This window comes from Haliotis rufescens, unplaced genomic scaffold (genome assembly GCF_023055435.1).
Source record: "Haliotis rufescens isolate VD_foot unplaced genomic scaffold, xgHalRufe1.0.p SCAF_12, whole genome shotgun sequence".
In the NCBI taxonomy this organism is placed as follows: Eukaryota; Metazoa; Mollusca; class Gastropoda; order Lepetellida; family Haliotidae; genus Haliotis; species Haliotis rufescens.
This window is the reverse complement of record NW_025963802.1, coordinates 9745421-9769735: the sequence shown is the minus strand read 5'-3', so window position 1 is coordinate 9769735 and position 24315 is coordinate 9745421. Positions and strand designations below refer to the sequence as shown.

At 38.9% G+C, this 24315-nt stretch overlaps 2 protein-coding genes across 5 annotated transcripts; one reads left to right on the top strand and one right to left on the bottom strand.

The window, feature by feature from the left end:
- Positions 1–1041: 1041 nt before the first annotated feature.
- On the bottom strand, positions 1042–4899 carry LOC124143877 (fatty acid desaturase 6-like). The gene has a single exon (XM_046513024.2). The coding sequence runs from the start codon at positions 4679–4681 to the stop codon at positions 3611–3613; it is 1071 nt and encodes a 356-aa protein (XP_046368980.2). The 5' UTR covers positions 4682–4899; the 3' UTR covers positions 1042–3610.
- Positions 4900–7328: 2429 nt separating this feature from the next.
- LOC124143880 (E3 ubiquitin-protein ligase RMND5A-like) lies at positions 7329–22964 on the top strand. Of its 4 annotated transcripts, none has more exons than XM_046513034.2 (9): positions 7329–7483; positions 10894–11033; positions 12015–12152; positions 13013–13113; positions 14175–14341; positions 16022–16187; positions 19136–19238; positions 19549–19703; positions 21306–22964. In XM_046513034.2, the coding sequence occupies exons 1-9, from the start codon at positions 7348–7350 to the stop codon at positions 21367–21369; spliced, it is 1170 nt and encodes a 389-aa protein (XP_046368990.1). In that variant the 5' UTR covers positions 7329–7347; the 3' UTR covers positions 21370–22964. The 4 variants fall into 4 exon arrangements, with proteins under 4 accessions (XP_046368990.1, XP_046368988.1, XP_046368989.1 ...); XM_046513032.2 differs by having other exon boundaries at positions 21291–22964; XM_046513033.2 differs by having other exon boundaries at positions 10888–11033.
- Positions 22965–24315: the final 1351 nt, after the last annotated feature.

Sequence of the window (24315 nt, the reverse complement as noted above, 5' to 3'; positions counted from 1 at the left end):
TAATCAGGAAAGGTCCTGGCTGGATTTCGCGGCATGTGATTTTGGTATGGTAAGCGGCTTAAAAGCCATGTGTGTTGATGGCAAGTGTGTGTGGGTGGTAAGTTGTGCGTTAGGATGGTAAGTCGTGTGTTTTGGATGAATGACAAGTCGTGTGCATTGGAAGATTGTTTGTCGTGTTTATATGGCAAGTCGTGCATTTGTGTAGATGACAAGTGTGTTTGGATGGTAGGTCGTGCATGTGTGCTTATGGTAAGTAGTGTGTGTGTGCTATGCATGGTAAGTCGTGTGTGTAGATGACAAGTGTGTTTGGGTGGTAGGTCGTGCATGTGTGCTTATGGTAAGTAGTGTGTGTGCGCTATGCATGGTAAGTCGTGTGTATGGATAAGGAGTCGAGTGTTTGGATGGTGAGATAAGTGTGTGGATAGCAAGCTATGTGTGAAGATGACAATAGTGTGGGTAGATGATGCGTCGTGAGTATAGATGGTAAGTGAGTGACTGAATGAGTGGTTAGTCGTATGTGTAAATGACAAGTCGTGTGGGAAGGTGGTAGCTCGAGGTGTAGATAGTAATAGACACATGGGAAATCCTAACTCTTGATGTAAAAGTTTATATGTGTAGAGGAGTCGTTTTATGTAAACTGATACCACAGTTGCAATTTCATGATAACACTTGAGTGTAGAGTGAGTCCAGCCTTAAGTCTGGCTGTCTTTGTTTGAGCCATTTCTGATACACCCGTGAAGATCCGGGGGAGAATAGGTCTTCAGCAACCATGCTTGCCATAAATGGCGACTATGCATGTCGTAAGAGGCGAGTAACGGGATCGGGTGGTCAGGCTGGCTGACTTGGTTGATGCATGTCGTCGTATCCCAATTGTGTGGGTCGATTCTCATGATATCAATCACTGGATAGTCTGGTCCAGATTCGGTTATTTACAAACCGCCGTCACATAGCTGGAATATTGCTGAGTGTGGAGTTAAACAACAAACAAACAAACATTTCTGATCATAAAATCTATTGGAAAAACAAAACAGACACAAAATCTATGTTTGGTAAGCTTCAATTCTCAAACAAATATATTTCATTATTACAGTAGAAAATCTTAACAAAACCTACTTCAAATTAAAACCAAAACAGCAATTATCACATCATGTGAAGACAGGGTTAGTCGTTATATATCATGACATTTCATGATCCATTCAATACCACCGGCATTTTATGTACTGCCATGTTAATCTTTTCAGCATTAGAAATTGGCACTAGTCCTGTAGTCCTTACCAAACTGCCCAATAGTAAAGGTATCCTAAGGACTAGTAGAAATTGGCCCATTTTAAGGGTTTTGCTATATGTTATCATTATAAGGACTAGTGGACAAAAACTGTTAATTTCTAACCCTGCTTTTGCATTGGATGTTGGACTTCATTCTTGCATAATACATGGACAAACTGCATTGCTTACGTAAGGTTCTATAGGATTCCCAATTACTAACCTACTGGGTGGGTGAGTGAGCAAGTTATTTTAGTTTAAGGCTGTTTTGAACAGTTTTGAACAGTTTTTCAGTGATATCGTGGCGTGTTACCTTGGTGTGGGTGAACAATCCAGTGGTGCAGGTCTGAGTCGTGTACCACTTCGGCTAACCCCACAGGTACTGGTGAGATACTAAAAATACATGGATCATAATCCGGGCAAATCTGGGATTCGAACTCTGAACAGCGAAATGATGCGACTTGGACCTACTGGCAGTCCGTGTGTATCGGTTAGGCGTAAAGATCTCATCTAATCAGTTTGGTAAACCCTATGACATGTATGATGATATTCTACCATTCATCGTGATGAAAATAATCTGCACAAATATATAGACACGTAAATAGCTTCCTATTTGTTAATATCATATATAAAGTCACAACATATCAACAAAGCTGACATACAACACCTAACTGCCTCCTAAACAGTAACATTATACTTGAAGCGCCAACCAACAGGCGTGTCGGTTGGTGACCAAAGGCTAATCATCTGAGACACATATATTGTGCAATCCAAAACGAAATGATCTCCACGCAGAGTAGGGCCCGGGAATATGCATCAAGCAAGCTCTTGGGGACACTTAAAACACGAACTTATCATGATACATTTTTTTTCTTCTACTTTTTAAATTCCTCGGACTGGAATGTACTCGGACATATAAGTTATGTACTCGGAAAAAAAGTTACAAATAAATATCAGGCACAGCAAATACTTAAACACTGCGGAAAAAATATTACACATAATATCCACAATCACACTGCATAATGAACACAACGAAATATAACAGTGTTTGCATTGCAGTTGCATTGTCACAGTTCTCATACAATATTTCACACATTGTTGACACCTGTTTCTGAAATGTACATGCACCAGGTTGTATGAGTATACACACATACACACCTATGTGATACACGACCATACTTCTGTACTGGCTAGCGACAATCTGAGCACCCCGTATTTAAAGCACACATGATGGCGACTTGGTTTTACCTTTATTGTTTTCATTAGAAGGGAGACGTATTTTTCTGACAATGATGAACAAAACTGCCTTTAGATTGGAAACATTTAAAATACATCAAATAAGCACCTTGCTAAAAGATACCTTTAGAAAAGAAACACGAGGATGTCGTGTGACTAGTTCACGTACACAGAAATCCAAGTCATACACATTTAGTTTTGTCATTGCTTACAGTCCGGCTGTCATTTCTCCCCGAAAATACGATATTACAACTTAATTAAGCACTTGTTTTCAAACATGCATAACCCGAATGTATCGCGAAATCCGTAATAAACAGTAATACTTATTAGCATGTGCAGGCGTTGGTGATAACTTGTCTATAGGAAAGGTCTATTTCCACTGTCTTGATTCACATATAGAGGGGTGTGATTTTTTCCCCCTCTATAACGGAAATGGACTCAAAACATTTCCACGGACTGAAATAAGCGCATTTGCTCAATGTTATACAAAGGTCAAAGTAAGTGGTACCGTCAGCTTTAATTCCCGAATTCTTCAGAAATAGAATGAATAAATGGAAACTGGTCGGTGGTCAGTAAAAGATATCAAATAGTGATTGCTGTTTGGTGCATTACAAGGTCACGTTGAAATGATTACACCGCTACATCTTTTTCCAGATTATTAAAAATTTAATCGATCATATATTCAATTAATTAACCAAGCATATGTAAACGTCAGTTCTCAAAAAGGGCAAAAATCTGTCCCAAATACTGATTTGTGATCAATTCATTAAGAGTTTCAGTCTGATGTACAAGTACAAAAAGCATACAAGAACGAGGAGAAAGAAAAGCTTTTGACTCATATTCTGATGAAGACAATTTTTCACAAACAAAATCGCTGCTAGCTTCTTACTCTCGATAAATTAGCCATCCAACAAGTAATCAACTTGACATAGCCCTAACGAACTTTAATTGAAGGAGACAAACCGTCAGGCTTCCATTATGCCATCAACTTGATCAGCATATAACGATATTAAACGACCAATGTTCATTTTTAATATGCTTAATCGTTGATTAATCCACAAGGATAGCACAGGCAACAAAGTCCAACACTTTCAAATTCGTTGTCCATAAGTTACTGAAGCCCAACAAAGTGAGTGATGGGTGGGGCATTCACCATCAGTTCCTCGTACTTATCAATGAACAGACTCAGGCGGCTGGAGTACGTTTCTTCGTTGTAAGGGAGTCCACTTTCCTTCAGGAATTTGGAAACCAGGGGTTTGATCTTTAGGCACATGTTGTCCGAGAGTCTTGGGAAAAGATGATGCTCCACATGACAGCTGATGATGCTGTGCCCAAAACTATAATCAAGAATAGGATTCCTGCTCAGATTCAGTACCCCTGTTGCCATCTGGTAAATCCTTTTGGGCCTGTCTTTGTTTGAATACATGGGTAAGCCAATATGCTGGAAAATGTTGACATGGATGTATGGAATCGCGAGGGTAGCACGGCTGGCAAATGTGCAGATTATTGCGCCAAGCAGAGAAAATCCCGAAAAAGTCATTAAAAGGTAAAAGTGGAAGGCAAGGCCTAACGAAACAACAATGATAGATCGAAGCAGCTTCATCCATTGACCGAAAAGGTTTGAAAATCCAAGAAACGGGGTTGCTGTTGGGAGCAGAATAGGCGCTACAAACATGTAAATGTAAGATGGGAGCATGGGCATCTTCCATGTGCTTGAGTCACCGAGTCCGATAATGTTAGTGTGAGGATGGTGATACTTGATGTGTATATCGATCGCAGCCTCCGATGAAAACGAACCGACAAACTCGACAAAAAACACAGTCCAGAATTTGTTCCAAGCAGACGACTGACACACCGCTCCATGCGAAGAGCAGTGACCCCCCTTCGTTGCGATAACTGAATGACAGTACCCCATTAGCAGGCCTCCAATCACAAGCGTAAATATCGAGTCGGATTTCAGCAACCATAAACTGAAAGCCGCCCCTGCAATACCTGTCAGAAAGATCATCCAGTCGATCCCATATAACTCCATCCATGTAGATCTTTTCAGTAAATCATTTACCTTTTCACTGAGATCACCAAACTCAGGCAGTTGTTTCAGTTTAACATAGTCGTAGACTTCTCCGTGCTCCATCACCTCACGCTTCGAGATTTCCACCATCTTTGTGTCGTCTGCTTCCATGCAGGACAACCGCCGAGCGACAATGTTGAAGCTATCGGTTCACGAATAATGATCCTTCTTGGAATATACACACGAGTCACGGAGTCTTTGGACTTTGTCCAAGTTTAAAGGACAACACGCATTCAATATCCAGTCACAAGTGACGTTTGGCAAGCGCGCGTACACATTTATAACACTGCCCTCGGCGTTCTTCGCCCTGATAACATGGGTATTGTAGGAGTGAACTTTGACACGTGGGGACCAGTCGTTGTAAAGATATGGTATGGACGAATTCCGCAAACAATGAAGTATATGGCTATTGTTTCTGTCATGTTCAGGCACGTGCTTACAAAACCAAATTGAGATGATATTTTTATAAGACATAAAGCGTCCTTGGTAGTTCATAGGTACCTTCATGCATTACCTTTGTATCACTGATTCACTAGCCGATCCATGAAATTGACTTGACATGCACGACAGGTGCTTGTGTTGGTAGTGTTGATAGCACTGTATATGGGGCAGCTGTCAAACTTATATATCACCATGTAACATTTAATTCAAAGGCAAAGCAATACATTACATTACAGAAATATTTCTAACATGCAATGTGCGTTTAGCAGAGAATTTATTTATTAGACACTCGCCCACTATTTTAATAGCATAATAATTATCTTAATTTTACATATCTTATAATCAATATAATGATATCATTTTAACGTTTCTATACATGCACTATTAACTTTAATGAACCAGAGAAACACTAAATATAGTTACCGATTGCAACAAACAAGGTATGTTAATTAATGCTCGGGTTCGAATCCCCATATGGTACAGTGAAACCCACGAGGGACATGCATCTTCACGTGCATTATATCATTTCAGGGCTATGTAGTCAGCCATTCAGACAGTGCATAACCTTACGCAATTAATTCTTCAATATTTTTAGATTAATAATTTTCAAGTAAACCTTTGTCCAAACTAAACTCCACGGATATACAACCTACACTAAGTGACACCATTTTTTAAATATCTGAATACAGTGTGTCGCGTACGTAATGTCATTAAATGTTAATGTCAAAATGTTCTCGCGTGTTGATAGAACTCAACAAAAGGCTGTGGTGGTTCAAGCAGTTCGAGACGGGAGACTCTTGTATTGATTTCCTTGCTGCAGGCAATTTGAGCGGTCCTGGCAGCTTTCAGCAACTGAGCGTGTTCGGCAGTGCAGCTTCGCCTAACAGTGCACACGCTGCCATAGATGCACCGATCACTCTTTCGTCTCTGATAACAATGTGCATATTGATTATGGTCACGATTGTAATGATAATAACATCACAATCTCATTAAAATCAGATCTTAGTTCTTGCTATCGCTAAACAAAGATCTGAGGACATCCCATTAAGGGTCACGTCAGAACGACCTTTCATCCAACCAATCAGAGCGTCGCTTACCAGATCATGAAAGTGACAGTCGGAATGTGTTTTCTAATCTTGCAACCACGAAATATTTAACACGGGGTGTTCCGAACGACAGTTACGGGTTTTATGATTATATCCATACAATCTAGGCCATTTTTAAGCCATTCCAGAATGTTCTTATTATCAGTTTTAATTTTTTTTAATCTAGAATACGTCAAAATTTGTTTCGAAGCGTAGTTGCCAGTTTGAAACTAGTGTCGTAAAGCTCGAGAAAGCTGCCTTCTGATTGGCTAATGTCGATTTCTTGTCAGTCATTTCATTGGTCGGTCAAAATTCGCGAACAGTCCTTCTGACGTGACCCGTAATGAGATTTCCTCAGATCTTTGTTTAGCGGTAACGAAAACTAAGATCTGATTTAAATGAGATTGATATCATCATCATATTCAAAATTAAAGGGGTGTCGTGGGGACAATTTTATTTGACGTCGAGATAATAATAATAATAATAATAATAATAATAATAATAATAATAATAATTTGTAAAAATGAGACAACGTAATAAGTGATGCTTACAGTGGTGGTGATGTTTTAGATGTTGTTATCACTATTACGATGGTAATATTGTAAATATTTTTACAGTGTACTTTCAATCAAAGGTAAGAATGCTATTTCTCCCTTTTCCCAGTCTTCAATGTCAGATATATGTTTTTTTTCTTCTCAATCTCATTAAAATGAGATCAAACTTCTAGCTGCCGCCAAGCTTTGTTAAGCGATAGCGAGAACTAAGATCTGATTTTAATTAGATTGTTTTTTTCTAAGACGAATAGTACAAATGAAATGTTAAAATTTAAACTCTTCCATACATGTAAATTTTTCAATAGACGGAATCGCTAATTAGCATAACTCGTGTTGTAAATAATGTATCTTCAAATTGATGCAGCAGTTATATTTTAAGATTATGTAATTCTATAGGCGCTGAGTCAGATGGGATATATTTTCACATAGGATTGGCGATTAGAACTTACAACGTACACGATTAAATTATGTACATTATTGCTTATGCCATTATAGTGTCTCGCGAAACTGTTATGACAATTTCAACACCCTACTAAGCAGCATTTTATTTGACCACGTGCGTGATTTTTTATTAAAATAATGTTTTGCGCAAGGGTTGTGAGAAGGATATTGCAAGAAGCAGCTATAAAAGAATCGGAAAAAATATATGCAGTTGTCTTTTCCTGTTTAGCGAAAGGTCATGGTCGTTGTCTGAAAAATGGAGGCCTGTGCAGCAGTAGAACGGGAAATAGACAGAGTTTTGTCCAAATTCACATCCCTCCATAACCACAGCCAGCGAACTGTTGAAGAACTAAGCACTTCCATTGAAAGTTTACGACGAGAACTTAATGAAGGTAAGATTTGGAACGAGAAAACACTATTTTCAACAGTGTGTTTGAGCACCATCCGTTCTTTGTTTGTAAACAAACTTGATCTTCTGAGTTTTCAAGTCATGTTGGCACGATTAGGACCTGCTGGTGCAGTATTTTGTGTATGTGATTGTTATTGGATATTATAATTATAGTTTGTGAGGATTTACGGGTACTTTTGGGTAGCAAACATCCTTCAACAATAACTATTGATCATGTTGATTAGGCTGGGAATGATTAACATGAGGAGTATCACGTTTACCATGGCTTACACTGAACATGCTGAAGTTAACATGCAGACATTTTGTTTTCATAGCAACATAGACTACTGATCATGATGATACATGCAGGTTTGTGGAGTGTGAGGAGTATTCTCATAGCCATCTTGAAGCTTTGCAAGATGATTTAGTTAATTAGCCACCACTTTACAACAGGTCCACAGGCCTATCACATACAATTCATGCTTGTTTTTTCTGGTGATCAGCACATTTGTGTGTATGTGCAGTGGCTGCTCTTTCTGTGAAAGTCGGATCTGAATAAAAATTTACAGAATTACTTCAGATTTCATAAGGTTAATTTCTTAACCCTCATGGTGCCTGGCTTTGCATACCGCTCAGTGCTGCACTGTGATGATGTCGCGGTTTCAGAAACATATACATTGTATCAAAAGTGTTGCATCCTTCTTATTTCTTCACACAGTGTAACTAATTTGTAAAACATGCAACTCGAGTTGATTGTCTTTCTATCATTAGCTAAAGTTTACCTATCCAAAAGCACTGCCTAGCCATCGATAAAAGTGCTGGTAGGGTCAAATTCCTACTTTTCTACATTAATTGTAAAATGGAAGCACCCGAATGTGGAAAGTAAAGTCAAGTAAGTGCCCTAGTTCGAAATCTAAATGTCTAGTAATTCATATAATTGGAAAAGTACATATCCTAACGGTGGTAGACATATGACATTTATTTCGAATATTTTGAGAATTTCCAGTGATTTATATTTACTGATAAAAAAATCCAGATAAAATTGTCAGTGTTATTGACGTAAAGAAAAAATTGATGGAATTGGTAGTGATTAGTTATACGCAGACTGTTTCAAAGATTATGTTACAATACAAATGACAGTTCGAATGTATTTCTTGAAGAAATCCTGATTACATCCATGTAGGTTTTAGCGTCCATCACTCCATGCTCTTTCATTAGTAAAAAAAAACATCTTCAAGGTAATCGACATAAAAAATTATAAAAGGACAAAATGTGAAAGATCACTAAACAGCCCTGACAATACTCAAATGACATTGCTCAATATTGGACGTTATTATTATTTCTCAATGACCAACAAGATTATATTTACGTACTACCCCCAAGAGTAAGTGCACTTAGATTCAATCAAAATCTTTGAAACATTTCATGGGCAGCAAATCTATTCAACAAACCTATTTTCGATCACTCGTAACTTGGGCGCCCTATGTCAGAAACAATAATTTGCACACAGTATTGTTTGTTTGTTGTTTAACGCCGCATTCAGCAATATTCCAGCTATATGACGGCGGTCTGTAAATAATCGAGTCTGGACCAGACAATCCAGTGATTGACATCATATGCATCGACCCACGCAATTGGGATATGATGACATCAACCAAGTCAGAGAGCCTCTTACAACAAGCATAGTCGCCTTTTACGGCAAGCATGTGTTGCTGAAGACCTTTTCTACCTCGGATCTTCAGGAGAAAGAAGGCAATATTAATGTTTTGGTACAATTATAAGTAATATCTAGATTAACTGAAAGAGAAAATTATGAAAATATGAATTACTTCGATCAAAATAGTGTTCAATGTTTAAACAGTTCATGTGCTCAAAAACTGTGAACAAATTTATTTCACTATGACCTCTAGAAAACATACATCCTTGTTTTTTGCTGCAAATTAGACCTTTGCTCAAAATAAACTTGTACGGCCAGTCCTTGAAATACACCTTTTTCTTTCATATTGTTTTATAGGTACAACTTAGATCGTCTAAGGCGCCGTGATTCGCTGTCCAGAGTTGCGTCCCTTGGGCACGCCAGAAACCTATGATTGTGGGTTCGAATCACGGTTCGCCCCAATTATGTTTCTAGGTTTGTCAGCACCATACCTGTGCTCGTGGGTTTCACCGAAGTGGTAAATGTCTGAGACCTGCATCACTTTGGGCTTTCCTCTCACATTAAGCTGACACCTACCGTGATATGACTGGAATACTGTTAAAAGCGGCGTTAAACCCAACTCACTCACTCGCTCACAGCGGCAGGAAATCACCAACCGTCTATCAGCCAGCACAAATAAAATTGCAGATTGTAACGCCATTGAACGAAAAATATGAAGGGTCAGAGACCGTATACTGACAGATGGTCTCTGTCGACTCAAGTTCGATGTCATGGCCATACTTTTGTATCTCCTTTTGCGAGAAAAGGTGAAACGGTTAGGGCAATTCAGTCACACGGCCAGGTAGTTTGAGCAATCACACATGACTTTAAGTTATTTCATCTGAAAAAAAACAGCGGTTATTTGTCGAAATGGGCGAGTATGTAGGACAGCTGGTAGACATGAAATCACAACACAGCTATGATGCGAACATGCCCTTTAGGTCACTTGGGGCTTGGCCATTCAATGTTTACATTTTGATCATGAACTTCCTGCCCATAAATATGCACAAAAACACCTTTATATTAGCGATCATAGCTATCTTTCCATATATTAGATTTGAATATTTTCTGTAAATCAGCATCATAAAGAGAAAGACAATCTGCACTGTCATTTCATCTCTAGCGCCATGACACACAATTGATACAAATATGCAATACTTAAACAAAAAACTTAGTCACATGCCAATAAGTTTACAGTGGGGAAAAGTAAATCTTTCTGACCAGTCTGATAAATTTCTTTTTCATATTGGCTGTCTGACATTATAATAGTTACGTGTATGTGACATGGGTGCATGATAAAAAACTCACTGTCATTCGCATAAAGTTCAACATGGCAGAAAAAGGTCGAGAAGCGTGGTAACCATTTTACTAATCTCACCATATTTCACAATCCGTAGCACTGTATAAATGAAGATGATGGTTTTGATTTTGCACACTCAGTGTTGGAAATCTTGATTCACAGTTGAAAAGGGACATTTTCACATATATGGTCCCGTGGCTGCAAGCAGGTTAAAGGAGGTATACAACCAACCCTATCTATACGATAACTATCCCTATGCCGAAGACCCGGGTTCGATTCCCGACATGGGTACAATGTGTGAAGCCCATTTCTGGTGTCCCCTGCCGTGATATTGCTGGAATATTGCTAAAAGCGGCGTAAAACCATACTCACTCACTCACTCCAATCTGTTTTCATCTGCCCCATCCTATAGTTACAGAGGACCATGAGCTGACCCACACACAGTCCATGATCCTGTCACAGAGCGTCAAGAGAATCCGAGACGCTGTGTCACGTCTCAGCACAGAGCACAAGGACCTGCATGGAACTGTCTCCAAAGTGGGAAAAGCTATAGATCGGGTGAGATGTCTGGATCATGTTTAGTTATGACATTTTGATTTCATTAACCGCTTCACATTAAATGGGTTTATTGTAACCATAATGCACCTCTTTGTTACATATTTTCGCCTACCAATCTCCTGCCACTTACGCCATAATTCTACTTCCTATGACGTCATCAAACTTTTTTTCTCATCATCACCATTGTCCATTACGTTCAGCAGTTCTTTGCTTTTCATGATTATGTGACACAAAACAAGTTAGGGATGATGAATGTAATAGTTGCCTATTTTGTAGGGCTCTTACGATTCACTCTCGTATTCGGTGAATCGAACCGTAACCATTCATGAATTGAATTTGTTATTCTTGGCCACTAGAATCGAATATTTATGAATATGCTATCATGTATACTTACATACCCTGTACCTAAAAATATCCATAACATATTATATGCATAGATTTCTTTCATTGACAACACTCTTATACTATTTAATTTGATAGTATTGTTGTTACTGGTCATTGTCACATTTGAGCAGATACTAGTACCTGGATAAGTGCAGTATATAAATGTATAATTTATTAATAATTAACAAACCATCTCAAATAAATTATGATGTTATTGTTTCACTGAATATAATAAATACTACATAAACTGCTGACTTGTTATTGTGAATTAATATTCGTATTCGTTACCCTATATTCGTGATATGAATTGTATTCGCCTCAGTTGCCTCAGTTGCAGCCCTAGAAAATATTTGTTTTTGTGATTTTATGCCAATATTCAAAATGTCAGAGCACCTAGATGGTTATGTCTTCTTCTTATGATAGAATGGACATAAAATACACTGGATAATTGTGGATGATGATTAACCAACTAGACCAATTATTTCATCTTCCTAAAAACTGAAGAAAAATTTCATCAAAATATGATTATTATGCTCATGACAAAAGGTAAATATGTCTTTCCTTGATTCTTGTGTGTAATGTTTTCAACTTTTTTAGAACTTTGTGTCGGACTTCTCCGCCATTACTACCGAGGGAGCGTTTGATGGTGAGGACAAGCAGAAGCTTCTGAATGAGGTTGTGTGTGAGCACTTCCTGAGACAAGGCATGTTGGATATTGCGGAAGCTCTCAATGAGGTAATGTATACAAGAAAACTATTGTCTAGCATTGTTTAAGCAAAACTGTTGAAATTGATGAACCCTCTTGTGATGTAGGTCAGAATAGGTCCCCAATCAGGGTTTAAAATTAAGTGCAAGTTAAGTCTGCTGTCAAGTTCTGTGTGAAGTTAAAATAAGGCTAAAAAAATAATAGTCTTGGTTCTCAGACACTGCCCACATCATCATAAAGTTCATTGCACGTTTCGTTTCCATTTTCAATTTTTTTTGTGCATTGTGTTTTAACTTTAAGTATTAGGATTTATATATTTTTTGGAAAATGGAAATAAAAACAAAACATGCGTCAGACTTTGTGATGATGATGCGGGTGGTGCCTGAGAACCAAGGCTATTATTTTTTTAGCCTAAGAGTCAACCATGTGGATGATCTGGCTTCAATATATACCGGTAATGATGATTGGGATTCTTTGAAAAGCATGAACTGGTAGGGTACAGAGAGTGATCTTTATAATATTGCTGAACCAAGCAAGAAACAACATTCACTCTCTTTCTCTCTGTTTTTTTATTAAATTACTCCAGACTGTATTAAAGAGAGACTGACTTGCATCATGTTGCATAGACTGCTAATTTGCCAAGTCTAGTTCCTCTTTAAAGGTCACACATTTTGTTGTATCCCATGGAGCTTGAATATTTATTTGGAGGGAAGTTTCAGAAGTTTCTTCAAACGATTAAGGTTCAGTGGCCATGCGGTTTATGCTGTTGCTTGTCACATATCCCTGGTTTGATTGGGCACACTATACCAGGATTTTTTTATGAAGATCAATGATTATGATGATGGAAATCTTTCGTCATGGTTACGAGCATGCATGCATTTTATGACAGGATGCAGCACTTCAACTTGACGGAGACAGGAAGGAGCCATTTCTGGAGCTGCATAGAATTCTTGGAGCCCTCAAGCTGAGAGATCTACGACCGGCTCTTGGGTGAGAAAATAAGGTTTTATTAAACCAACTTGCTTCTGTCATGTCAGTACAAGCCATTTAACAAACGCCAGCTCTTGCTTTATTCATGTTATTTACCCCTGATAGTAATTTTCTAAATATTTGAATGATGATCACATGCATGACCTGAGAACTGATCTTTAGGCTCTAGTGTTTTGTCAAAATATGAATTTTGATAATTGATTAGATCGTCTTGACTGGGTGCCGCCATTTTGTTTGAAGAAATGCATGTGATATGAGAGGTGGGATCTGCTTGGCCTTAGACCAGTTCTTACTACTTCGGTGAAACCCACGAGCACGGGTATGGTGCTGACAAACCTAGAAACAAAATTGGTGAGAACCGGGATTCGAACCCACAATCTTGGGTTTCTGGTCTCTGCACAGCAAATTGTGGCGCCTTTAATGACTTGGTCACCCATGCCCTCCTGGTAGTGATGAGAAGCATAGGGCATCAAAAAATCTTTGTGCTGTGTTTTATTTACCCTTTGACCCCAGGACTATATAGACCTCGGTGAATCCCTGTCGACATTACACCAAGTATAGGGGTATAGGGGTATCCTGAGATAGAACCTGGAGACATTACTGGAGGTTTATGATCACCTGCAATTACTATTGACCATATATGTAAGAGTCTTCACAGTCTTCACATGTCATCCGACCGCCTCTGTGGTCTGATGGTAGAGCGTCCGCCCCGGAGGGCGGAAGGTCCAGGGTTCGATCCCCAGCCGCGCCATACCTAAAGACGTTAAAAGATGGTACTTGTTGTTACCCTGTCTGGCGCTCGGCATTAAGGGGCTAAAACAAGGACCGGTCGGCTCGGAGTCAGTATACTGTGTCTGAGTGGGGTATTCATGTTAAACTGCGGCATGATATCTCAGTGTGCTTGCACTATAAATCGGCATCAGTCCAGACTAGTACAAGCAGCCACACACACACACACATACACTTGCATGCACGTCGCTATATAAGTGCAATAATCTTGGACGCAACGTTAAACCCCATTTCACCTCACCTCTTCACATGTCGTCTGCAATGTGTTCCAGCTGGGCGGAGGCTAACCGAGACCGTCTGCTCCAGAAGAACAGCTCCCTGGAGTTCAAGCTGCACCGACTGCAGTTCATCGACCTCCTCCGCCAGGGCCCGGAACGCCAGAAGGAGGCTCTGTGGTATACACGCAACTTCTCACCTTTCGCACATCAACATGCAAGAGGTGAGCAGAACACTGCACTACTTGTACCGGACATGGTGTTGAACCACAGTAATTCAGACAATAATTCTTTCATAAGAGAAAGAATTTATGGATGTCAACTTCTTTGTTATGTCCACCTGATGGAGGAGTAAACAATTACTCCGAAATGTTGTTCCTCATAATAAGTTGACATTCCCTCTCTTATGTGTATCACTTCTAAATGCTATTGAAAGACCTGGTAATGCTCCCATTGAATTAGTTGGGTTCGACACTTTGCAGTTAAGAATCATACGCATTGTCACTGATCTACATTAGTTCTATATTGAATCTCTTCTGCACATCAATGAAAGTGATAAAAAATGTCGGCACTGTTTTGTCTGAAATGACCAAGGTAAAAATGTTTCTTGTGTTGTTTGTTTTTCATGATAATCCATTAGCTTTTTTATTGTTCAGGTCTTTATTTCAGGTCATGTTTAAAGCAGAGGGGCAGAGCTGTGTGAATTTAACCTTGGTACTCTTGCACTTAGAAAGTGAATTGTCTCATTACTTTTAAATCATCAAATACTGATATATGTTTGTAAACAAGTAGTAGACTCAACAGCAACCTTTTTACTTCTCTCAGAATTGATACTTTTTGTCATGAATGTGGTGAAATAGAAATGTCTAGTTATTTCCCTTGATATGAAAGCTGATGTGATTTGTTCTGTTCCTTTTCACTCTCATGGCTGTCAGTGTGTCATCACGTTGTCATGTTTTCATTTTGTTCTGTCGCCAAACCTTTCAATCCCCTCATACTTTGGTCACAGGTTTATTTGATACTGTGAGGTATTCTGTTTATTCAGCAAGAATATTGCTCAGATAAAGTTGCCTTGTTGTGTTGTGACAGTGTTAAATGCCCTGATAGGAAGTCTTCTGTATATTTATTTGAGTCTATGCGGTAATCCCTGTGTTAACATTGCCTTGTTGTGTTGTGACAGTGTTAAATGCCCTGATAGGAAGTCTTCTGTATATTTATTTGAGCCTATGCGGTAATCCTTGTGGTAATATTGCCTTGTTGTGTTGTGACAGAGTTACAGGCCCTGATAGGAAGTCTTCTGTATATTTATTTGAGTCTATGCGGTAATCCTTGTGGTAATATTGCCTTGTTGTGTTGTGACAGAGTTACAGGCCCTGATAGGAAGTCTTCTGTATATTTATTTGAGTCTATGCGGTAATCCTTGTGGTAATATTGCCTTGTTGTGTTGTGACAGAGTTACAGGCCCTGATAGGAAGTCTTCTGTATATTTATTTGAGTCTATGCGGTAATCCCTGTGTTAACATTGCCTTGTTGTGTTGTGACAGTGTTAAATGCCCTGATAGGAAGTCTTCTGTATATTTATTTGAGCCTATGCGGTAATCCCTGTGTTAACATTGCCTTGTTGTGTTGTGACAGAGTTACAGGCCCTGATAGGAAGTCTTCTGTATATTTATTTGAGTCTATGCGGTAATCCTTGTGGTAATATTGCCTTGTTGTGTTGTGACAGAGTTACAGGCCCTGATAGGAAGTCTTCTGTACATTTATTTGATTCTATGCGGTAATCCCTGTTAACATTGCCTTATTGTGTTGTGACAGAGTTAGATACCACTATATTAAGCCACCTGTACATTTATTAGATTCTATGCGGTAATCCCTGTTAACATTGCCTTGTTGTGTTGTGACAGAGTTACAGGCCCTGATGGGAAGTCTCCTTTACCTGAGACAAGGAGTGGAGAACTCTCCATACTCTTCCCTGCTTGATCCCATCTACTGGGAGGAAATCTGTGACGTCTTCACGCGTGATGCGTGTTCTCTCATGGGGCTGTCTGTTGAGAGCCCCCTCAGTGTCAGGTACTGTCAACTCATGCAGGCATGGGGTCTGTTTGTTGTTTTAGTTTTATTTACAGAACTGAAACTTTGTGCAGATAGTAATGATTTTAATTTCCTTTTAGGCACCATAGTAAGCACTCAATCTGACTGTTGTTAATAAGGTTGGTCAACTGAAATATTTTGTATATTGGAAACAGTTTGAATCAAATGTAGGCAGAGTTGGCATGAATGTTTAATACTTTGTTTCTCTACATATAGTTATCATAATATTCTGCTCATTTTGATATGCCTTTTGAGCATCATTGCCTGGCACCAGAGACCATAAAAAAGAGGGACGGCCCTCCCCAACAGTTTATCATAAACCATCAGCGCTACGGTCTGGCATGTAACTGATACACCCCGACACCCTGCTGTTAACCTCTCTGTACCGCTGCAGATGCGCAATAGATGCGCAGACATTCACGACTGACCATTCTGGTAACCACGTAAACAATATTATATAATATCCGGGGCTAGAGTTAATTCCCTTAGCCGAGATTTCTCCGACTACGACCAGCGACAATCCAATAAAAGGACGTCTCTTAGCGGATCACAAAGATTTTCCTTGTCTAAATAGAATGACAGTGATGTTACCGCTACCAAGCCGTTGGTAAATACCTCCCAAAAAGATTCACTCAAAGAAAAAGATAGGAAATGAAAATATGACGTCTGTCCACAAGCGTAAGTTTTCGAGGGCGTGTGAAGAAAAAGCCGTTCCGATATCAAAAGTATTTTATAACGCATTCTGTTTGTTTTAAAAATCAGTTAATATATCTCATTTTATGCTGCAATTGTTAACTATTATAAATAAACAAATATACCAAATCTACTACGAACGCCACAGAAAACTACGATCCGCTAAACTGCACAGGAACTCAGGAAGTGTAAATAAAACTCATCCAGAAGCAGGGAAGACACTTGTAACATATCACCATATTCCCGATGTTCACAAAATATGTCTCCATATTAACTTCATATCTTATAATAAGTCCAGACTAGATTTACTTGCAAAAATGCATGATCACCGACTGGTGTAAATGCTTTACTATTAGCTAGAAAAAAAATGACGCCATATTAATGTTTTTATTTCATGTAAATTCGCTACTATTTTATAATGCTAATAGTTCCAATGAATTAGAAATACACATTAAACTACGAGCGTTGTTAAATGAATTTTCGATGTGTCCGACAATGGGCTTCGAAAGAATCAAACGTTATTGGTTAATGCCAGTTTGGGGCTAGCAGTGATAAAGGGGTTTGCCGGAGCGAGGTAATTTTTTTTTTCAAAGGGAGGCTACTGTTAAAGTCCAAATATTCCGATATTACCCGATTAGATTGATATTTCAGCATACAAATAATTAGGTATTTCAGGTATAACAATATAGCTTCAACGAGCATGGTACCAGATATATACTAGTATATCGTAAACTGTAGTAACGTTTGTTGTTTTCAAAATTCTTTCATCATAGTTTTCTATATCTGATCAATGAAAAACAAACTTTAAACTCTAACCTGGAACAAAGCATGCAACTACACATGTATTACTATTAAAACAAAACAAAACATCACAAACTCTGACAAATATGTAAATGTATTTTTCACAGAAAAGGACAATAGACCATCTATATATTTTACTGAATGACACCTTCGACCTTGTTGTCTGGAACTTCTCTCCCGACGACTGCCGATATAATCCTTCTTCTTTCTTGGCATTTACAAAGCAAATGATAATTTTATTATACAAATATTTCATGTAACGGATTTTTATTTTTGTATGATGTTTTCATTGTTGTGTAAATACACAAAGTAAGTAGTACCTTCATCATATTTACATTATTATGATTGGGTTTAGGCCAATATCATTTTGCTCATAATCAATATTTACACGGCATAAAATAAATAATTGATTAAATGTAGTCATGATTTATACAGACAAAATCTACAGAAGATAACAAATATGTAGTATTGTAGTATGTAGTATATGCGCGATATGTGATAAGGCCTAACTGAAACAAAGTTAAACTTACGAAGAAATGGCGAAGCAATGGTAAAAAAAAATACGCGTTTTACAAAAACAATTCTAATATCATACAATATAAGTCACTTTGTAGAATGTTTCAAGGGATATATGCGGATGATAATCACAGACAAAATGCATGTTATGTCGTCTGCTATATGGTAATTTAACTTAAAATATGTGACGTAAAATATGGCCTTGCGCCAAAAATCATACCAAAAAAACTACCGATCGTACCTAAATAACGTTGGTACCAAGCCATAGGGGAAATCGTGATGAATGTAAAACTATAAAATTCAGGACCGATAATAGGAACACATTTGTCTGAAAGCATGCGAAAATTAGGAGTTGTGATGTAATTATTTCGGATTAATTCAGATTTAGTCCCATTTCTGGAGTCAAATCTGAAATTTCGGATCCGCCCTAAATTTGTTAATAGCACTAAGCCAATTTTTAACATATCTCCTTTTTATACACCTACGTAACCAAGGACTTTCATTGCGAATTAGAGGCCGTTATTGAAAATCAAAATCTGCACTTTTGCCGATTTTACATGTGCGCCATTTTGTTCTCTCGGACAAAGACAAAGCGTGATCACAGTCATCAAATACAGTGACAACGACATGCTTTAGGGCACCAACAAATCTCAGTTGTAATGTTAACAATGTTAAGAAATACATGAGTGTAATTATGTATTGTGAAATATATCTTTTGCATGGGAAACAAAGGCAACAACGATGACTGCAGTGAACGCGTTTCTGCTCGCTTCCGGACAGGCTGCGCAGTACAAGCCGTAGCACCGATGGTTTCGCGCATAGGCTAGAGGGCCGTCCCTCTATTATATGGTCTCTGCTGGCACTATTTCTAGCTGACCAGTTGAGTACATGTGAAATGAGTGTAATGTAAATTGCAGTATTCGAGCCGGCTGCAAGTCGCTGCCTCCCCTGTTGAGTATACGACAAGTTATGCAACAGAGACAAGTCACCGGGGTTTGGACTAACAAGGATGAGTTGCCGGTAAGTAGTATCATATTCACAGGTCATATGTCACAGGGTCTTGGCTGACAAGGAAGAGTTGGTAGTAAGTAGTATCATACTGACAGGTCACAGGGTCTGGACTAACAAGATGAAACGTGCATTTAGTGGTACATAACAAAATGGAGCATTTCAGATTTTCTTTTTGTCCACTGTTTAGCATGTTTAGTTTTCAAGGTTTGGCAGATCCATAATCCAAATTTTAAAATGATTCTGATAATGATTGGGAACATACAATCAGAAGAACATGCATGTGAGCACATTTTGGAATGTTTGTATTTCACTTCTACAGGTTGAGATAGACTTGGGCCCCGAGTACAGGTATCACTCCATCTTCGCCTGCCCCATCCTCCGCCAACAGGCTACGGAAAACAACCCCCCGGTCAGGCTGGTATGTGGCCATGTCATCTCACGCGATGCCCTCAACAAACTCTCTAATGGAAACAAGTAAGTATTTATGCGCAACCATTCACATGTCAATTGATAGGGTGTTATGTATGTTCTATATTGCCTTTAGAATGACAAACGGTTACGGGGCACATTTTGATCACCCAGTCCTCATTAGGCTAAAAAAAAAGGTCTTGGTTCTCAGGCACCACCCGCATCATCATAAAGTTTACTGCATGTTTCATTTTTTAAATATTTTTACTATATTTTAAAAAAACATTGCCTGAGAACCAATTCTTATATTTTTTAAAGCCTTATAGTTTTATTTTATCAAAAACAAATTCACACCTGTCATCATTCTTCTTGGAAAAATGGGTACAATATATAACAGAAATTGGATGGTCGAAAACATATGATGTAAATGTGTGTCTTTGAACTTGACATAATGGAAAATAACTGATATCAACCTCAGATTTTCCTTGCCCAGGATTGACTATACATTGGCTGTTGTGATGTAGCTGGAATATTGCTGACTGTGATGTAAAACAACACACTTTCACACTTACCAAAACAATTTACTAGAGTAACTCAAAATGGATAAGTACTACCTGATAGTAACCAGAATATCATCATGATGTATTTCCAACAGTCTCATGTCTGGGTTTTCAACACATACTTCCATTTGCCAGTGACAGACCATTTTCCCGAGGCAAGAGCGTCCACTAGCGTTTCTATCAAAGTCTTGTTTCCTCCCTTGCCACATCAAGCCCAATTTCCTGTGTTAATTATGATTGGACAATGGCTCATATCAATAGTCCAATCAGAGAACATATCACAAAATCAACATTCACGACTGGTACACCTTCGTATGAAAGTGATTTACCACTGCCTGTCTTTGTTGGCACGTCTTTTTCATCTTTAAACCCCCCAAGGATTGCCTATGTTTTTGTGTCAGAGATGAAAAGTTTGAAAACCCTAATGATGTTCGTTATCTGATCAACTTGGTCGTGGCCTATTGTAGGCACCTAAGATAGTTGCCATCTTTGTGAAGCTATACCAGATAAGAACAGCGATCTGATTGGATATCACTTGATCTACGCGAGCCAAGAAAAGTGGCCTTGATGTGGCAAGGGTAGAAACTAGGCTTTGATATAGACTGGTGGACACGCTTGCCTCGGGAAGATGGTGACAGCCCATCATCAGATATTGGTAGCCTAGTGGTTAAAGTGTTGGCTGATCATGCCGAACACCAAGGTTCATTCACCACATGGGTACATATTGTGAGGCCAATATCTGGTGTTCCCCGCTGTGATATTGCAGTAATACTGCCAATTGTATGGTAAAGCTCACCTATTATCAGTCATGTTGTTAACATTTAGATGTGAATACAAAGTGCATCAATTGTTTCATTGATACCGAAGAAATTATAATGATGCTTATCACCACTTTGTAAGTACCATGTATGCAGAGAAAATGGCTTGCTATTAATAAAGATAATTATTATGTCATTAGAAAATATTTTTTCAATTTTACCCAAATCAATAGGAATGGCATTTTTGTGACTGAGGATGAGGAAATGGGTCTAATGATTCAATAGGAATGATTTCTTTAACCATTGTAGTAGACACAATACCATATGAATGACAGTGTGCTTTATTCCAGAGTGAAGTGTCCATACTGTCCGATTGAGCAGCTGCCGGCTGAAGCCAAGAGTATTTTCTTTTGATCTCATCACTTTGTAGTGACACATCTTGTCTCCCCAGTAAAATTAGATTGAGAGTTATCTCCCCCTGGTCCCAGCAGCTCATTGGTACACCTTACCGTGTTTACATATTGGCAGTGGCGGGTGAGAAAACCTGACCTTCTCAGCAGCAGCAGCAGCAGCAGTTTGATATTCAGATTGCTTGACTTTTATGTTCCATAACAAATATGTAACTCTGCCATATCAACTTATGTTCAAGTTTGACATCATTCACCTACCCTGGTTGAAGCATGTCGTCGATCGCAATTGCATGGATCGATGCTCATGATATCAATCACTGGATTGTCTGGTCCAGGCTCGATTATTTACAGACCGCCGTCATATAGCTGGAATATTGCTGAGTGCAGCGCTACACAACATACCAACCAAACCAACATTCATCTACCCAGGCTTCAAGAAATGTACTTGTTTTAGGTAGCCAGTGCAATTAGTGCTACATTATTTCTATGATTCCACAGAAAATGTGCTAGACAATTGCAAAACATCTAAGTATATGTTCGCAAATATTCTGCCAGTTTCTGTCCCTTCATTATATTTGAAGTAACAGAATTGACCGACATGTCATATAGTCCTCCAATCTCATTTAAATAAGATTTAAGTTCTCGCTGACGCTAAACAAAGATCTTAGGACATCCCATTATGTGTAACGTCAGAATGACTTATCTCGAACTTTGACCAACCACTGAAATGTCGACATTCAAGAAGTTCTCATCAGCCAATTAGAAAGCAGCTTTCTCGAGCTTTACAGCACTGGTTTCAACCTGGCGACTTCCATTTAAACTATGCTTGAAAGACATGTTGACACAATTCTCGATTAAAATTTGAAAACTGAACAAACAAACATTCCTGAATGTCTAATATATGGTTGAGATTGTTTTGGGGTGCTCTCTTACCGTGAAACTCCTCCTCCTTTCAAATCTTTATCCCACGGAAGCAAGAGAAAGACGATAATTTTGACGAAATCAGCGGTACTGGCCGTAACTGTCGTTTGGAATACTCCATGTTAACATTTTCGAGGTTGCATGATTAGAAAACACATTCTGACTCACTTTCATTATCTGGTAAGCGACGCTTTGATTAGTCATATGAAATGTCGTTCTGACATGACCCCTAATGGGATGTCCTCAGATCTTTGTTTAGCGATAGCGAGAACTAAGATCTGATTGTAACGAGATTGTATTGTCCTCTGGGCAAGAAGACAACATCATTTCAAAATTACTGGTCCTGATCAACGTTTTTTGACATTTGTCTGGTGGATGAGTTTTTCGTCGACACCTGTTTGCATATTTCTCTCTTTGCCCCAAAACATCTTCCAAATGGTTCCTCCACAATGAATTGAAAATAGAATTCTTGAGAAACATTCTTGCAAGGAGGACTTTCTTACCTGATGTGGTTAGTGTTTACTGTATTTAGTCATGTATAGAAAGAGTTTGACATAAAGCATTAAATGTGTCTGTGACAAACAGTCTGCATTGTAAAACATGAGATTATTATTAACTGCATGGTTTCAAAACAAATATTTTCACAAAGCAAGTTCACATTTACTCTCAACCAAGTCTCACTTCTTATTCGGGGGCACGGGTTGCCCAGTCGTCTAAGGCGCCGCGATTTGCTGTGCAGAGTTGTGTCCCTTGGGCACGCCAGAAACCTATGATTGTGGGTTCGAATCCCGGTTCGCCCCGATTATGTTTCTAGGTTTGTCAGCACCATACCCGTGCTCGTGGGTTTCACCGAAGTGGTAAATGTCTGAGACCTGCATCACTTCGGGCTTTCCTCCCACATTAAGCTGACACGCCGCGATATAACTGGAATACTGTTAAAAGCGGCGATAAACCCAACTCACTCACTACTTCTTATTCACTGTAATACCTGTTTGTTTGGGTGGTGAGACTTGCAGAGAGAGTATGACATGACCATGAGAGATGTACTGAGAGAGTTATGTCCCTTAGCCATGAGAGATGTCAAGCTCCTTACAGTGATAGCCCACTCGCAGAGCTCTCTCTACTATTGCTGCCACCAGTCAAAGCTCCAAATACTCTTACCCCTGCTGAATTATTTTCTTTGTTTGTCAATATTTAATTTCTATTTTATTACAAGTATCATGTAAATTGTAATTGGTATAGTATGAATGTAAGGGGGGGAAGTTGGTTGATTTTCAGTTTGTCTGCAATCTCGAACCAATCTGATCAAACAAATAAAGAGGTATATTCATCTGGGAAATATGGTCAGTCGTAAACCTTTTCAAAGTTCGCTATGATGGCAATCCCACAGACGTAAACAAAAGTATTAAAGTTACTACATTTGGGGTTAGAGGGCAAATTTCAAGATTCTTGTAATGCCCGCACCCACACTGGTGGCAGTTTGCGAGAGATGTGCAGAGAGAGTTATGTCCCTTAGCCATGAGAGATGTGCAGAGAGAGTTATGTCCCTTAGCCATGAGAGATGTGCAGAGAGAGGTATGTCCCTTAGCCATGAGAGATGTGCAGAGAGAGTTATGTCCCTTAGCCATGAGAGATGTGCAGAGAGAGGTATGTCCCTTAGCCATGAGAGATGTGCAGAGAGAGTTATGTCCCTTAGCCATGAGAGATGCAAGCTCCTCACAGCGATAGTACGTTCCCGGAGCTCTCTATACTATCGCTGCCACCAGTCAAAACTCCCCACTGTGAATAGCTGGCCACAACCATGCTTGGAGTTGAACTCGCAACCGAATGACCGTTATGTTTACAAACAAGTTACGACTGTCGTGACGCCGAATACACTTATCGCTTCTAAATTACTTTCTTCGTTTGTCAATTTGAATTTCTCTTTCATTAAAACTATCATGTTATTGATATAGTAAGAATGTAAGGGAGAAGTTGGTTGATTTCCGTTAGTCTGCAATCTCGAACCAATCTGATTATCAAAACAACA

Coding starts and splice junctions, on each gene's coding strand:
- LOC124143877 (XM_046513024.2), bottom strand. CDS start 4,681: ATGGAAGCAGACGACACAAAGATGGTGGAAATCTCGAAGCGTGAGGTG.
- LOC124143880 (XM_046513031.2), top strand. CDS start 7,348: ATGGAGGCCTGTGCAGCAGTAGAACGGGAAATAGACAGAGTTTTGTCC. Junction 14,342..16,021: donor CGCACATCAACATGCAAGAG/GTGAGCAGAACA, acceptor GTGTTGTGACAG/AGTTACAGGCCCTGATGGGA. Junction 19,239..19,548: donor CTAACAAGGATGAGTTGCCG/GTAAGTAGTATC, acceptor TCACTTCTACAG/GTTGAGATAGACTTGGGCCC.